The 17778-nt window shown below is 46.0% G+C and overlaps 1 protein-coding gene across 1 annotated transcript in view; it reads left to right on the top strand.

Moving 5' to 3' along the window:
- The first annotated feature begins 3388 nt into the window (after nt 1–3388).
- FITM1 (fat storage inducing transmembrane protein 1) overlaps nt 3389–17778 on the top strand; it is a 132614-nt gene continuing 118224 nt past the window's right edge. Inside the window, exon 1 of the mRNA XM_086920435.1 lies at nt 3389–3830. Within this exon, the coding sequence (XP_086776561.1) occupies nt 3640–3830 (191 nt within the window). The 5' untranslated portion in view covers nt 3389–3639. The remainder of the gene's footprint in view (nt 3831–17778) is intronic.

Genomic DNA, 17778 nt, shown 5'->3' with positions numbered 1-17778 from the left:
GTACTTTATTTTAAATGCTTTTGTTCAGTTTCTAAATTAATCTGTTGGACTACCACAAATTATCTGAGGGTTAAAATCTTGCTCTGTTGTCTAGCAAGAACTAAATGCTCCGCAGGCCATGTCTTACTGTCCATAAACCCTGACAAGATTTCCATTATAGGAGGTCATTGCTTGGGGTTTCTTTGCCAGATTTACAAAACAGAGAAAATGCACTATGCCAGGTCTATCTAGATCTAGTAGGCACTGCACTGCAAAATGAGCAATGCAACTTGAAAGGAGATGAACTTGTAAATATGTATAGCCAAAGATTTGACAAGAACGTAAAAGCTCTAGTATGTCTGGTTTGAAAGACCCCACCCCAAGTTGCTGGAATATTAAAGGGAGCCATTTCTGTACCCAATCATTATACCATGGATATAATAGTAAAAAGGCTCCTTTGGTTTAATAATTCCTTGTTCATGCAAACATAGTTTGTTGTTTTATTACGTTTTTGATGTAAATGTATTAATGGCTCTGTTTAATTTATGTATTTATAGAAGCCTCAGCTGTGTTTCATACTGGAGTACTGTAATTCAAGGTTGTCTATATTCAGCGCACAGAATATTTCAGTTACAACCATGCTGTATAATGACTCCAAACGACTGCAGAATAGGCCTTCCAGGTGGTTTGTAGATGTTGCCACGTATCTGTTTGACCAGTGCTCATCCAATTTTCCTTACATGTTTGAGCGAAGATAACTTAATGGTATCGGGTTGATGCAACACATCATTAAGTTCAGTTTGATAATTCCATTAATTATCGGTGTGAAGCCAAAGCACCACGAGGTGAAAATTTGATTCACACGCAATAAATTTAGCCCAGATTCATAAAATATTATCAATTGTACACTTGTGGAAATGCATACAAGGACTTCTTTGGAGCCGGGCCTGACACTTTTCAAAATTGAAACGTGTGCAATCAAGATGAAAATATGTAAATTTTCAGAACTCAAAAAACTGTGTTTAGAGAAAAAAGGCTGACTTTTCTAAATATATTAAAAACTCAAAATTTGATTGGGAAGACCAATTACTAATATTACCTTGGTACTAGTAGAATTGCAGATATGGTTGCTATTTATACCCACCTAAATGCCTACCACAATGATACATTTTTTTTAACATTGCTACCTGATACCTCGAGGTGATTGTTGTCGGTATTCCTGCGTGGGTGGTCACTAATGTAATCTTGTGTAAGATGGTGACTATTACACCACTAATAATATTAGTAGCATGTGATGATCTTTAATTAACATAAGTAGCTCTTATTAAAGAAAAAGTTTGAGACCCCTTATATAGTGGTCATGGGTCACTCATATAGCCGTCCGCCTGGGGCATTGATACTCAAAGTATGGCCCGGGGGCTGCTTGCCGCCCTCTTGACTTTTATATGCACTCCCCTCAATGAAGAGCAGCATGAGTTGCTGTTCAGTTGCTGATCACTAATATTCAGGGGAAAAAATTAAATAAACGGACAAGCATTTTTTTACAGGTTAAATGAAGTAAATACTGTGGTGTCCTGCACCCCTTAACTTTAGTTAGTCTGCAAATAAATGCTTGCCTGTTTATTTGACATTTTCTTTTTTAGACCTCCTTACACAATCCCCACCCACCCAGGACACCTACCGCCACAGTGCAGCCCTTGGTCGCACCACAGACAATACTTTGTGGCCCCTGGGCAAATGTTTACGAGTACCCATGGCCCAGAGGAAGACAGGGGTGAGCTCAAGGCTCTGAGTGCACCAGGCGAGGCATAGTTAAGAAAGGTGTTCCCCCTAAAGAGCTTTAGGGTAGTCTATCATGGGAGGGTCAGATAGGCCTATTGGACAGTCTGAAAGTGCTCAAAGGGCCGATATGATATGTGAGTGTGTGCAGGGCACGAGTCAGGGGTACACGCAGGTGGACGGCGTCCACCCACTATTTTCACATGGTGGACACCGTCCACCCTGCCAAGAAGTTGGACCCCACTGAAAAATATGCTTAATTCGTCCCGGTGTAATTTGCAAACACCGGACCACATGCTGCAGCGCCTGCACTTTGTTGCCTACTTTTGATCAGCAAGAACTTGCTGGAGGAGAGGGGGCTTTCTCAGTTCAAACTCTTGCTGGCCCCATAAAAAAGACCGAATCTGAGGGGTCATCAGGCCTCCTTTTGTTGGAGTATCCTGGCTGGGAGCAGTCAGGAGCCTCAAACCTAGATGCAAATACAGCAGAGGGGAAACAATGGCTCACACTTTGTTAGCACTGCACACATGCTTAAGAGAGGCAGCTTTTCACTTTGTTCAGTCCCTGTTTACAAGATATGCATTTACTGTAAGAATGTCAGATGTGTTGTTCTTGCCCTGTATTTACACAAAATAAATGTAATGTATATAGTTCTTACTACCCCTGAGGAGGTGTTGAAATAATTTAAGTACCTCTATTTTTTCTTTTAAAGCTCTATGGACAGAGGAAGTTTATGCAGACAAAAGGCTACAATGTTTTATGTGTAGCTTACAAAAGTGTGAATCTTCTGCCTAAATCAGGAGGTTTTCCCTATATATTCGAAATATGCTCCAATGTGCTCATGATAGACATGTTAAACAGGGCTTAAGATCTGGTGTCACTTCTTATGATGTCACGCGGCGTGATGCAACTTGCTTTCTGATTAACTCGGTTAGTCCCACCACTTCTCTTTTTTAGGACCTGTGCCCCATGTTTGTGGGCCATGTTATGGTCTGGCGTTACCACAAACATTAGCTAAAACAAGGACAAGTGCATGCAGTTGTCTGCATCTTGCAAAACATATGTTTTTATTGTAATCAAATGATTAATACAATAAAGTATTTTATTAATACTACAATTGGTGGCAAAACATACAAAGCTTGTCTTTACAAGTTAAAAACTGCCTTGATTTGCTAATCTGGGCCACTTTGTTTAGCTATCTTATTCGCTGATGGGGGCACTTTTGTTTTTGTGTCTGGGTCTGTATTCTGTCACAATCTGGCCCTGGCCACGTAAAAAGGAAAGGGAAAGAAAAGATAGGCGCATTTCAACGTTCGGAATACAGTGGGTTAGTGAGGACCAGTGTTGACCAAAAAGCACAGAAAACACCGAGAAAGAGTGCCGCTCAAGATCTCCTATAAAGGTTGCTCACTCCCTGCCTGCGCTGGCGGGCGGCTGAAGGACATGGGCACAGCTGAGGGGGAGGAGGGTCCCAGCTGTTCTCTGCTGTCACCAGCCTGTGACCTGTCCGCCCCTGGGCTCTGTGACACAGGGCATGCTTCCCTCTGCTCTCCTTGCAGTGCCGTATTCGTCCGTCCCTCTGCTGTGCCCGTCTCACCCTTCCTGCAAGGCCACCGCTGCAGGGCCTGTTACCTCTTCGCTCTCTCTGCCCTCAGATCCTCCCTGCAGGGCCCACCTTTTCCTCCTTGTAGGGCCACCCCTGCTCTCTTTTGATTTGCATCATAAGGCTGGTGCCCACTCCTAGGGAGGTCCCTATCCCTTCACCTACCTTTCTGTAGGTCCCCTCGTGCTTCCTTGGGCGCACCCTAGCTTTAGCGGCAGGCGGCAGCAGCACCTGCCAGACCCTGCTGTACAGCCCCCGCCCCTCCCCCGTCACTAGCCATGGGCCTCTTGTCCTTCCTGCGCCTGCTGGTTTTCTTCTGGAGTGACCTGTGGTCGCGGGCCCTGGGAAGCACCTGCGTGCGGCGCGGCTACCACCTGTGGATCGCCGCCGTGGTCATCTTCGGACCCCTGCTGCAGTACTACGTGAACCCGCGCACCGTTTTCGCCAACCACCGGAACTTCTTCAACATGTGAGTACGGGCCGCGAGGACAAGGGTGGGGGCGCTGGGGCAACAGAAAGGAAGACTAGAGCCGAAGAACCCAAGGGTAAGGCGGGGGCGGGGGGATACAGGAAGGGAACACGAAGATCACCATCCCAGGGCAGAGGACGTCAGGATAAGGTCAAGGGGCATCTTTATCGGGAGCACTTGGCATAGAAACGAACACTTCTCAGTTTCAACTACAACAGGTACACTCTCCGTGTTTGTCAGAATAACTCATTAGAGTAGACTGTAGTCCCCATCGTCCATAACCCCGTCCCACGTACTCTTGAGTGCGTGGTCAAACGTAGCGGGCGAGCAACGTCACTTCCTTGCCCTTATCACTGACTATGTTGCATTGCAGTGCAAAATGGAGTAGACATTTTGGGCTGAGATTTATAGTCCCTCTATTAAGTGCTATAAATGGGAAAAATAAGTGCAGGTACTCATTAAATTGAGCTAGGGGCGTGTCTAGTGGGCGGAGTGAGACATGGTGATACAAAAAAACTTGTATCGAGTATTCATTTTGCCCTTGCATTGCCCTGGATAGTGATCTCCAACTTTTTATATATGCAGATTAACAGCTACAACCCTGAATGAGCCAAACAATCATTAACACAAAAGACCGTTAGTGCACTTTCCATTGGGAGAGGTGGATGGGGCAGGGGGGTTCGGAGAGGAAGAAGACCGGAGTATGTCCTCCCTGGGAAATATGTTTCACAAAAGATACTCCAATCACACCATATCATGACAAGTTGTCAGATAGTGTGTAATATGAGGCTAGATATATATCTGTGGTAGTGAGGATTGCGCACTTACCCACTTAGGGTATGAGGGTCATGCTAGTCATGTCTGTGTTGTTAAGGGAAGAAAACTGGTTCTTATTAGTTACCCTCACACACCCTAGTGGTGTCATGCGTCAACATCGGGTCACCCCGACCCCTAAAAGTCGAGTTGGGCTCAACCACAGTGTTGGGTAGCTCTTTAGATAGGTGAAGGAAGGGGGATTTAAAGATAAAGAAACCTCAATCTGACCCCTGGTTTCTCTTTATTCTTGGGTCTGGTTGGGTTGTTAAAAATTCTAAAATACTGGTCTTTTTTGGATTTTAATGGTCCTAAGACCCTATTGCCGACATGTTTCAGTCCACGGGTGCCATTAAGGTCCAGGACTTTCTTCAGGGCAGTAGGAGAATCCCCCTCTATGTGTAGGGAATTAAAGGACGGAGGTCCCTATCCTATTCGTGTAATGAGGGAAGAGTAGCTTCTCCTCGTGAATGTTAAAATGTCTCTGTATTGCCAGGCTCCATCTGTGGGGCAAGACATTACAAGGGGACATAATTATAGACACAATGTGAATATAATATGATTCTTAGTGCATAATCCAAGATAATGAAAGCTTCATTCTGTGTGCATGCCATGATAGTGGAGTAAATAACCCCACTCAGTGCCATCCATCCACAACGTGTTGTGACAGGCTTCCAAAAAGTGACACACTTGTTGGGTCATCCTCTGTACTCTAATGCCTATTCGGTATTTAGAACAGTGAGAGGCAGTGAATAAAAACCAGTAAGCGTAGTCTCAATTGCAGAAAGACACATGTTTGATTATTAACACAAAGGCAATATTGTGCTATCAACAAAACACACCTCCTTGTGACAGGATGCCTGTTGTTCGGCTTTCCCCTGCTCGAGCTTGGCTCCGCAGCAGGAGGATAGAATAGTGTCTCTGGTCGGCAGCAACAATTTTGTGCTGTCCGGGTCTAGAAGGCTGGCACCGGGAACACTGAGAGCCTAACAGAGGGCTCTCCAGTGCTTGGAATCATACTTCCCACACCGTTTACAGGGGTAGGATTTCAACATGTTTGATACCAAACATGATATGATTCGTTGCAGCCGATTTCAAGATGGTCATCGCGTAATTACACGGTGCCGTTCTATATGGTATATGGCTGCTTCACTTACAACCCGGGAGAATGGGTGTTGTAGAGGTGTCATGCTCATGCAGGAGAACCCTCACACTTAGAACCAAGCACCCTGCCTTCTGGATTGCAAAGGCCTGCTACAGGGGTGACTTACAGGTTTTAAGTGCAGTGACCTTAGATATAGGAAACCTATATATTTAGTAAGTGGTGTTAGTACCAAGTTATCCAGGCTGCAATGGCAGGCCTGTAGTTCCACTTTGAATGGTCTCCCATGGGTGGCATACTGCATGCTTCAGCCCATGGGGACCTCTATACTAGGGACTGATAAGGGTACCCCAGTGTCCAATCTGGGATGTACCTAAGTACTGAACATCACAATTTAAGGGAGAAAGCAGATAGACTGGAGTCCTGATTAGAAGACTCTCAGTCAGACTAGTCTCAGCTTAGCACCAGGCAAAAAGTGGGGGTAACCATAAACGCAGATCCTACTTTCCTACAGTGACCATCAGGGGGTGGAGTCCTTCCACGTCCACGCCCAGCCCTTTTGGCCACCATGAGTACCAGGTGAAGGCGTTTTTTAAATATATCTGTAACTGTCTAAGTCTTCATTAATATGTAAAAGTGTAAGTTTAGTATCCAGCAGGAGTTTCCACCCCAGGCAGGTAAAACTTTTTCCCAATATGATCGAAGGGCTCCACAGCCCCAAACAGTATGGAGGACGTTGCCGTCCTTCACATTCACATGTGTGTATGTATATGTACATATATTTGTGTGAACGTATAGGTACGTATATATGTATGTACATTTGTGTGTATGTATACGTATATATATATGTGTGTGTATATACTGCTATGAACTCCAATAAATAAATAAATAATGAAAGAAAATACTTTCTAGACCCTTCCCTCTTCGATCCCTCCACTACTCCTTTTCATTACAAATAACAGACTAACCTGTCCACCACTCAAATGAATTTCATATTTCCTTATACTAATCCCCCACTAATCCTGTTTGGGTTGCAGAGGAGCGTGCGCTACAACACTTCATCAGGGGTAGTAAGTGCTTTATAAATGCAAACCTTTTCCCTCTTCTATCCCTCCACTATCCTTCTCAATTCAAATAATAGACTAACATATCCACCGCGCACATTACTTTTGTATTTCACTATACTAATTCACCACTAATTCTTTATGGGTTCCAGAGATTGAATGCCTCGTCAGGGGTAGTAAGCGGTATGTAAATACAGTTACAATACAATACATGTTTTCAGTGGGATTAATAAACCATTGTAAGAATTATTCTTTTCTGTATTTGTGTAACCTTTAAAAAGGAAACAAAGTTCTTCTTTAAACCTCATAAATCTATGCCACTGAACATCATTAAATGATTGGAGTGCCGGGGAAATATACCATATATATATATATATATCCCCCGTACAGTGTATGTGAATGACTTACTGGGCATATATAAATTCAAACAATTTCAGAAAACGTAAATTACAGGATGGCACTCCAAGCTGTGTTATAGTATTTATTCAGCACGTCAGAAAAGTGTTTACAAAGTCAGACGCCTTTAGGCTTCCAAAGCCTTTGTCACGATACCTGCACACAAAAAGCTTCCTATTTACATCACCCTTTCGACACTGAAAACAGACAAATAGCATGCCCATTGAAACCTTTTTGCCACCAGTGATTTATGCATCATTGCTACTGACGCTAGCAGTCATGGGCTAGGCTCCACGTTAATGCAAAAAAAAGGAGCAATGGGTGTTAAGAAATCCTAGTCTTTGCTTCAAGAGTTTTACGAGGTGCAGAACAAAAGAATCTTTGGGCATGTGGTGAGGAGCTCAATTCTTCAAGAAGTCTGTGTGGGGAAATTAATGTATGCGATGGATAAACCATAAACTATTGGTACCTATATGTAGCAATTATCAAAAGTAAATTCTCTTGGAGAACACCATGCATTCATCTATTGTCATACAACAACACCTTATAGGTTGTACAATCCTCTATACCAGTTTTAAAAGGGACCAACATGACAATTACTAATCATCAAATTTATCAAATTTTAATATTAGTATTATCAGATAATTCATACATATGTATAAAAAACCAATTAAAATCAATTAAAAACAAGTACGAAACGTCTTTTTACACAAATGAGGGAGACCACACATAAGACATACACATCTGTCATCAGCAAAGGTTAATTTGTAGGAATCAACAGAAAGTGCGTAGCTTTGAGAGTTTCTTCAAATTTATCATTAGCAGGCGTTTACACATTTCGGTGGGTAAGAAAAATACAATCACCTTCTTTTTTTTTAACAATACATTTTATTCAGTTATTCTATTGACATTTGGGCTGCAGCCCTTCAAAGACCTGAAGGAAATAAGATACAGCAGGAATACCGACATTTTGAAAATGTTTCAAGGCCTGCATAACATGCAGGTTACATAACTTAAACGATATGCAGACTGCACTAGACTTCCGTAATTGTGCACGTGATACATTAGTAGTGTGGTAGGTTATCGTACAATATGGAATGGTCCGGTCGATGAATATTGGAATAGGTGAAGTTGCCTATCAGGGGTCCGTGGATAGTAGGGGGGGGGGGGATATCTATTCCATGATACATCGCCCATTGGGTCCATATTTTCCAATATTTTTTGGGGCATCCTCGGTCTAAAAACACAGCAATTTCGGCCCCCATACATCTTTCAAGTTCGGTTTTCCATTTACCTATAGTCGGGGGAGAGGTCCCTTTCCACATCTGGGCGATATCGCGCTTGGCGATAGTGAAGGCTAAAAAAAATGTTGCTTGTATTTATTACTCCCAATGTCGTCCGTACTGTGTAAGAGGAAGAGTCGTGGGTCAAGTGGGAGATCACATGATAGTACTTCGTTTAGGCAGGACAATATTCTACACCAAAAGGGCTGCAACGCGGTGCAGCTCCAAACTGTATGTAAGAAAGTCCCATCCTCCCTCCCACACCGTAAACATGTAGTCGACTGAATAACCCCCATCATCTGACCCGTGTGTAATATGCGCGGTGGAGATATTTGAATTGTATACAGTGGTACCGTGCAGATACTACAGCGCCTCAGGGGCTGGCAATGGTATCGGCCCAATCGTCGTCAGTCAGGTCAGGAATATCAGCTTGCCATGCTAGTCGCGTCATATCTAGCGTTATTTGCGTGCGAGTCCTCAATGTCTGGTATAGTTGCTTAATTTTATGTAGGCCCAGATCTCCCATCAGTAGACGGCCCTCTAACGGATACAATCACCATCTTCAGGACAAATATAAATATATAGTCCCTCCTAGTGAATTACAAAACATTGATCTGCATAATTTTTCCTAATACATAATACATAATAATGTTCTGTGCAAATTGTTCTTTGATTTATAGAAACAGGTTTCAACCCTTATAAACTACAGCTCCGATATCAGTAATTATCCAGATGGATGGGGGCACGGGGGGGCGGCGTAGCTTGCCTGGCCCAAAAGATGGCCACATTTTAAACTAGCTCCTTAAGCCCGCTCTGCTATCCTGCAAAATCCTGCTTCCCAATCTCGATGTTCTGGCCCTTTTTCCCCGCCTTCGACATCTTAGACACCCAGGAGCGGCTAGCTGCTTGAAACTCCAATGAGGTCTGTGGAGAGCGGTGAGCGGCCGGGACCTTCACTGTGTCCTACCTGTGCGAGTTGCAGTGAGGCGGGGGCATTCTCCCTGAGAACATCCCGGAGTGCGTTGAAGGACATTTCCCTGCTCACGACTAGCTCGTGTCCAGTGATGCCGGTGGCGAGCCAGGGGCGGCCTTAGGCATGTGCAAGCTGTGCATCTGCACAGGGCCACCAAACCCCAGGGGCCACCACGCCAATATATATCCTTAATATAATAATCCTCTGAGGATGGATACATATTTGTGTGGCGGCCCCTGGCAGGGATTTGGCGGACTGTTCCACTTCCAAACACCCTGACCCCCCCCTTCACTGGCCTCCGTGCTCCGCCCTGCCCGGACCCCCTCTTCCGGGGCCCCCTACGTACGCTCCCTGCCCAGGGCCGCCATGAGCCTAGAGCCGCCCCTGGGCAAGCGTTTTGCGGGGACAACTGAAGTTAAGACGGTGCGGGAGGCAGCGGCGTTTCTCTAGCTGGCTGGGCTGCGCTGCGATCTGTGCTACTCTGCGCTCACTTGACTCCGATCTCCGTGGCGCATATTGTTTCCCCATTGTTGCAGTGCTCCTGGGGTCACAGCTGACGGGCAGTACCCAGGGAAGTGCGGCAGCCATAATAATCAGCGATCCCTGATCCCCAGGGGTTTTGGAAGTCAGAGAGTCCCGGTTGCCTGATAAGCCTTCAGACGGTCACAACGCAGCACGGGATAACACTCACCTGGGTACCCATAGATCAATCAATCAATCAGGAGTTTGTTAAAGCGCAACTACTCACCCGTAAGGGTCTCAAGGCGCTAGGGGTGGGGGGAGGGGTGCAGGTTCCATTCCATCAAGGAGGGGGGTCTGTCGAAGACGGAAAACAAAGGGTGGAGGGGGGCCCTAGGGGAAAGTATATTTATAGACCTGCTTTTATCTTGTCCCCCAACTAGACAATAAAACACATGAGAGATACCAAGGGTCTTTTCTGATTGTGTTAGTGATTGGAACCTGTAAGTGTCCCAGACCACATATACCAAGAGGTTAATTAAGAAATTTACACAGGAGAAGAGAGGGAAATAAAGTGCAGTTTAGAAAAGGAAAAATGTACCCATCAGCCCACACAATAGTGGAACTTCGTCATCTGGGTTTTTTTGTTAACAGCTGGTGTCCAGTGAGCTCTTCCACAGTAGGAATCCTGAGGCTAGCTGAACTTAGACCCACTGGTTGTACCATCTACCGAAACCGATGAGAGTATTGAAGGCTGAAAGGGCAAGTTGCAGTGTTCGAAATAGTGAAGAATGAAAGAAAAGAGTAATCTTAGTGATTAAAAATACCTGTCTTCATGTCTTAAGAAACTTTATTAGGTGCGCCCATCAAGACGGTATGATTAAAAGCAGAGTGAAAATAGTATGGAAGGAATTACTATTCACCATGAATGATATTTGGTCCACATGTTTTAGCCCTTAAGGGCTTTCGTCAGGACCTATGATGTACACTACTGCAACACTTACCACGTGCTGTGATAGATAATTTTCATAGTGTAGACATATCCACTATTGCAGTTGTATGTCTATGTTTATCAACCTTCTCCTGTGAACAGAGTAAAGTGAGAGACACACAAAAAGAAACACAATACATAAATCTAGTCAAAATTCAACATATTAAATGTATTGATACTATGTGTGTCCGTTTTGTTTTCACCTTCCAACTCACCCAATTTTGTAGGGAGGAATTGCCTCACCTCACCTGGCGCTCGCTCAGGACAAAGGAGGCCACACGCTGAAATTTTCAGAATGATATCAGATTATTTATCTTGTTATTTGGACTTATATGCCAAATCCTTATTTTGTGACAGACAGCAGATAAGAGGGTCTTAGGCTCTAAATAAATAAGGCCTCTATTTAAGTGACACAAGCCATATAATCTTCAAGTGTGAAAAAAGAAGAGATTTAGCTCTATGAGCGAATAGCCTAAGATAATGATTGGGCTATTGAACCGGAACCGGAAATAATACATGCATGTGTTTATTTGATGCGTGTTGGTTCATGTGCCTATTAATCGTATTTTCAAGAGGTTTACTCAATCGGACACTTCCTACAGAGGAAGTGAATACTTTGATGGTATATTAAGCAAAAGAAATTGTGTAGTATAACGGGACCAGCTTTTACTCACTTCCGTACGTATAGCAAAGTGATGTCATGTTTAAAATGAAATGATTGATCCATCATGATCTGGCCGGAGGCGGAACTAAATGTGTATTGATCTAATGCCACCTCATATTGCGCGTAATTCATTTACTACCGCACTGGTCATCTCATGTTGTAAATTAAGGTGCTTCATAGGTTCACAGGCAACCTGGTCTGTCGGTTTAGTGCCGATTGTGTGAACACGGAGGTTAAAGTACTTTCAATGCACTGCAATCTTCTACAGTGGGTCATCTTGGAACAACCCTTCATACCCCAACACGTCAGTGACATTTCCCAATTCTTATTGAGGAAAGAACAAAAATGGATTTATAAACTGAAATGTGACACCGAAGGGTTGAATGATGACATCCCATGGATGCAGCTGTAAACACTAACAATGTCTGAAAAGGACCTATTCACCTGTTTCTTAAGACATGAAGACAGGTATTTTTAATCACTAAGATTACTCTTTTCTTTCATTCTTCACTATTTCGAGCACTGCAGCTTGCCCTTTCAGCCTTCAATACTCTTATCGGTTTCGGTTGATGGTACAACCGGTGGGTCTAAGTTCAGCTAGCCTCAGGATTCCTCCTGTGGAAGAGCTCACTGGACACCAGCTGTTCACAAAAAAACCCAGATGACGAAGTTCCACTATTGTGTGGGCTGATGGGTACATTTTTCCTTTTCTAAACTGCACTTTATTTCCCTCTCTTCTCCTGTGTAAATTTCTTAATTAACCTCTTTGTATATGTGGTCTGGGACACTTACAGGTTCCAATCACTAACACAATCAGAAAAGACCCTTGGTATCTCTCGGGTCTGTCGAAGAGCCAGGATTTGAGGTTTCTTGCGAAGATGGGGAGCGATGTTGTCTGTCTGAGGTGGAGCAGAAGGGCGTTCCATGCTTTGGCCGCGAGGAAGGAGAAGGAGCAGCCTCCCGATCTGGTTTTTCTGGTGCGGGGGACCTCGGCGTAAGAGAACTGGGCTGATCGTAGGGTCCTTTGGGGTGCGTGGAATTTGAGCCGGCTGTTCAGGTATGCTGGTCCGGTGCCGTGGAGGGCCTTGTGTGCGTGGGTGAGCATCTTAAAGGTGATTCTCGCCTCGACGGGGAGCCAGTGGAGTGTGCTTCAGGTGCTGGGAGTTGTGGCAGTGTTTTGGCAGGTTGAGGACCAGTCTTGCGGCGGCGTTCTGGATGTTCTGTAGCTTGCGGATGAGGTTTTTGTTTATTCCAGCGTAGAGTGCGTTGCCGTAGTCGAGTCTGCTGGTGACCAGGGCGTGAGTGACTGTCTTTTGGTGTTCAAGGGGGATCCATTTGAAGGTCTTACGAAGGAGGCGGAGGGTGTGGAAGCAGGAAGATGAGACAGAGTTGATCTGGCGGTCCATTTTGAGCTCGGAGTCCAGGATGATTCCCAGGTTGCGTGCGTGGTCTGTGGGGGTTGGTGGGTTTCCGAGGGCGGTGGGCCACCAGGTGTCGCTCCAGGCGTCGGGGTTTGGGCCCATGATGAGTACTTCTGTTTTGTTGGTGTTTAGTTGTAGGCAGCTGTTTTTCATCCATTTGGCGACGGCTTCCATGCCTTCTCGAAAGTTGCGTCTGGCGGTGTTGGGCTCGTTGGATAGGGAGAGGATGAGCTGGGTGTCGTCTGCGTATGACGCGATGTTGAGTCCGTAGGTTCTGACGATGGGGGCAAGTGGAGCCATGTAGACGTTGAAGAGCGTCGGGCTGAGGGAGGAGCCCAGGGGACTCCGCAGGTGGTAGGTGTGGGGTCTGAGAGGAAAGGGGGGAGTCTGACCCGTTGCGTCCTGCCGGAGAGGAAGGAGCAGATCCAGTCGAGGGCCTTGTCCTGGATTCCTGCGTCGTAGAGTCTGCGTATTAGGGTGCGGTGGGAGACTGTGTTGAACGCCGCTGATAGGTCTAGGAGGATGAGGGCTACTGTTTCTCCTTTGTCCAGTAGGGTGCGAATGCCGTCTGTTGCGGCGAGGAGAGCGGTTTCCGTACTGTGTTTTTTTCTGAAGCCTGATTGGGAGGAGTCGAGGATGTTGTGTTCTTCAATGAATGTGGCGAGTTGGCTGTTGATGGCTTTCTCGATGACTTTCGCTGGGAAAGGGAGCAGGGAGATGGGTTTGTAGTTTTTGAGGTCGGTGGGGTCCGCTGAGGGTTTTTTCAGGAGGGGGTTGACCTCGGCGTGTTTCCAGTCGTCGGGGAACAAGGCGGTCGCCAGGGAGCGGTTGATGGTGTGGCAGAGCATGGGTGCGATGGTGTCAGTGGCTCTGTTGAAGATGTGGTGGGGGCAGGGCTCCGTGGGGGCCCCTGAGTGGATTGACTTCATTGTGTCTTTGGTGGTGAGGGCTGTCCAGTCATCAATCGCTGGTTTCCGGGTTTCGGGGGTGGTTGGTGAGGGTTCAGTGTGTTGGTTGTCTTTGTCGAAGTTGTCGCAGATGCTCTTGATTTTGTGGTGGAAAAAATTGCTGAGTTTGTCGCAGAGGTCTTGTGAGGGAGGGATGTCGGTAGACTCGCTGGTGGGTTGGGCGAACTCCTTGATGATGCTGAAGAGTTCCTTGCTGTTGTGTGCGTGGGTGGAGATTCTGTCTTCAATCGCTTTTTTCCTCGTTTCTCTGATGAGTTGATGGTGAGCGTTGGTGGCGGCTCTGAAGTTGTTGTGGGCTTCGGTGGATTTGGTGTTTCTCCAGGCCTTTTCGAGGCGGCGGCATGTGCGCCTGGACTCTCGAAGTTCGGTGGTAAACCATCTGGCTTTCTTGGCACGGGTATTGTTGTTTTTCTTGAGGGGGGCTATGGTGTTGGTGCTGTCCGAGATCCATCTATGCAGGGTTCTGGCTGCGGTGTTGGGGCAGTCGTTTTCCGCGATGGTTGTGGTGGAGTTGGGGGCGCTTGATGGACACTGAACTCGGGTCATGGATTGAAACCCCTGTAGTGAATTGATACAGCTCAGCAGCATGCAAAACAGCTGGCCTGGCTGAATCAGATTGTTTCCAGTGGTGCATACATCACGGAAAAGGACTACTGAGGTGCTATGATTGCGAGCCAGCATGCTTTGCAGCAGGAACCTGTGACCCACTGCAGGGGCAGGGTGGTGGCCCCCTGAGCCTGGGGTCTAGCGGTGCATGGGGGCCTCGTGTGGCAAACAAATTGATGTGGATGCCTGGGCAAACACTAGATCTGTAGCCCCAAACTGCTGTGAGGCCTCCTTATATCCAGCTGCCACTTTGGGAGAAAACACAGGGGTGAAGAGACATAGTTCCAGGAGTTTGCTGTACCTATAGCTCCTTGTGCAGTACAGTGTGAACCTACGGGGGCCTCCAGTTTTGCGCTGTTCCATCTTCATCTGCACAACTTGGATTGAATACTCTTCCATCATGGGCAGAACAGAAGAATCACAGTCAAAACTCCAGTTTGAGTTGCTTAAGACCCCCAGGCAACAAGACATACAGAAAAGTGCCTCTGAATCGGTCTTGGAAACGGGAGATGTGACAGGAGACCCTGATCTTAAGCAGATATTGGCTGCCATGCAGTGCAGCCTAACTAAGATTGATAGTAAGATAGACGCTCTTTCCTTCCAGATGGACAGAATTTCTGAAAGACTTGATAAACATACAGAATGCTTGGATTCGGTGGAGCATAGGGTCTCTGAGGCTGAAGATGCTCTGAACTCTACTAAACTTAAGACCACGAAGATAGACAAACACCTACATACCATGCAGGCCAAAGAGGAGGATTTGGAGGCGCGTTTCAGGAGAAGCAGCCTAAGAATAGTGGGTATTGCCAAATTTCGGGATCTTCATATGGAGTACAATATGATCTACCCTGCGAAGCTCAGAATACACGCAGATGGGAAAGCGTACTGTTTCACAAAACCCAAGCTAGTGCTGCAATGTTTGAAAAGAAGACAGAGAGGCACCCCCAGAAGGTCTCTCTGAGACATCAGATTGCTCAGGATGATAACGCCCCAGATCCTGAGGAACAATAGCTAAGGTCCAGTATTATAACTGCTGAAGACTGGGTGTGCAACTTGCAGTTTTGTTCCCTAGTTATGGTAATGTTTACAGGGTCAGGGTGCCGTTGGGCCAGTCTTGTTCTACGCAATCAAGGTATATTTTTCAGTCAGCGAACTGTTCATTCGATTGATATTTTAGCGGGTGGGGAAACTAATTTGTCGATGATGTTGATATTTAAACACTGTTAGGCCCCTTTGCATTAAGTTCTATTGAAATAAGATTGGGATCACTGTATTTCCTTCTGGGTGATGATGTGGTTGCAGATCGAGTCTTGATGTTGGGGGATTAGGTCGGGGGCATGATTTATGGAGTGTGTTAAGGCTACCCACGCCTTGTTTTATTCTAGGGAAGTTCTCCTTATGACGTAACAAGGTTGTGTACAGGAGAAAATGCAGGCAACATCTGCCCCCGTGTGTGTACCACACTGTATAAACATTTTTATTATGTTCCGTAATTTTTGTCTTTTTGTTGTAGCTCATGTTAGAGCTAAATTGAGTACTGGGGGTGGGGGGAAAAATAGACTATGCCTAGTTGGGGCTTGCATAGCATGGGTGGGGGATGTATTATTATTGTGTTTTTTGCAGTGTGCAGACAGTACATACAGGACTCAAGTATTGCATTGCTTCCTGTGGAAGAGCTGGGAGTACTTGACTGTCATTAGTGATGTAGATTTGTTTATGGATACACAGGAATGCACAGGTACATGGTAACACAGTTTGTTCCTTAACTTGGAATATCAGGGGTCTTATTGATTTTAGAAAACTTCGTAAAGTGGTCAGATATCTTACACGCCATGTGATCGATGTCGCCCTGCTCCAGGAGACTCATTTACTCAAAGATAGCAACAGGCTTATGCGCAGGAGGCTACATGGCCTTTTCCATGCAGGGGAATTCACTACACATGCCAGGGGAGTACTCACCTGGGTAAACGCAAAATCAGGGATCGCACTAGAGCTGTTTGAAACAGACCTAGGCGGCAGGTATGTGGTATCGAGGTGTTATGATCGGGGAATTGATTTGCAGATAGTTAACATTTATGGACCTAACTACGACAACCCACAGCTTTATCAGGATCTATCTGAGCGCATGCAAGGTAGGACTGACCTACCGCAGTTGTGGGATGGTGACCTTAATTGTGTGCTGGACCCGGCATTGGATCGCTCTAGGGGCTCCTTGCGGCTCGCAGCGGCCAGAACTATTGGTGATGTTGGAGTGCAAATGGGAGTGCTAGATGTCTGGCGGACGCGTTCTCCAGGAGTTGGGGCTTCACTGATTACTTGGCTCCACATGACCTACACACCAGGATTGACTACATGTCTATTTCTAGATCGTTGTTTTCTCAGGTGTGCGCTTGCTTGATGCTCCCTTGCTCTATTTCTTTCTTACCACTCTCCTATTTTAATAGACATAGAGATACTGTGGCAGAAGCCTGACCATTTTACATGGAGGTTCCCTCCATATTCTCTTTTGGATAACATTTTTAAGTCTGAAATAGCTGAGGCCATAGAGAGTTTTTTTGCAACAAATATTGGCTCTGTGCAACAGTTCTCCATGGTATGGGAGATTTTAAAAGTCTTTATTGGGGGGTTGCTAAGTCTAAGTACTCTGGGGTTGTTCGTTCGATCTGGGAGCGCCTGGCAATACTTGAGAAGTGACTGGCAGGCCTGGAACAAGATGTTCTGACGGGTGGTGACTCTCAGGTCTCCGTCGACCTGAAAAAAAACACTGGAGGAATATCATATAGGTTTCTTGACAGAGACCTGGACTAAACCCTGCTCTGACCCTGCGATCGCAGTGGCTCTCCCGGATGGCTATCGCATTCTTAAATTAGATAGAACCGGACGGGGTGGGGAAATCGGGGGGCAGGGGGAGAATTGCCATTAACTACAAAGACCCCATCAGAGTCTCCCTTTTGTACTACCTAATAGCACAATGTTGTTATGCGCATGTCTGGTTCCACCCGGACGCTCGTGTCCCATATTCTAAACCGGAGGCCGATCTGGTACTCCCTCGTACCCTGTCTACTGTCCTGCCCACGGGATTCCCTCGGGACCCCCGGGATATTCAGACAGTATCTACCTCTTGCTGGGCGTGGGGCAAGTTGCGCAGATTGCTCGGACTGGAGATGCTCTACTCTCCTGCACTACCCCTCCCTAACCCTTCCTTGCT

The sequence above is a fragment of the Lissotriton vulgaris genome, chromosome 5, assembly GCF_964263255.1.
Source record: "Lissotriton vulgaris chromosome 5, aLisVul1.2, whole genome shotgun sequence".
In the NCBI taxonomy this organism is placed as follows: domain Eukaryota; kingdom Metazoa; phylum Chordata; class Amphibia; order Caudata; family Salamandridae; genus Lissotriton; species Lissotriton vulgaris.
This window is presented reverse-complemented; position numbering and strand designations above follow the sequence as displayed.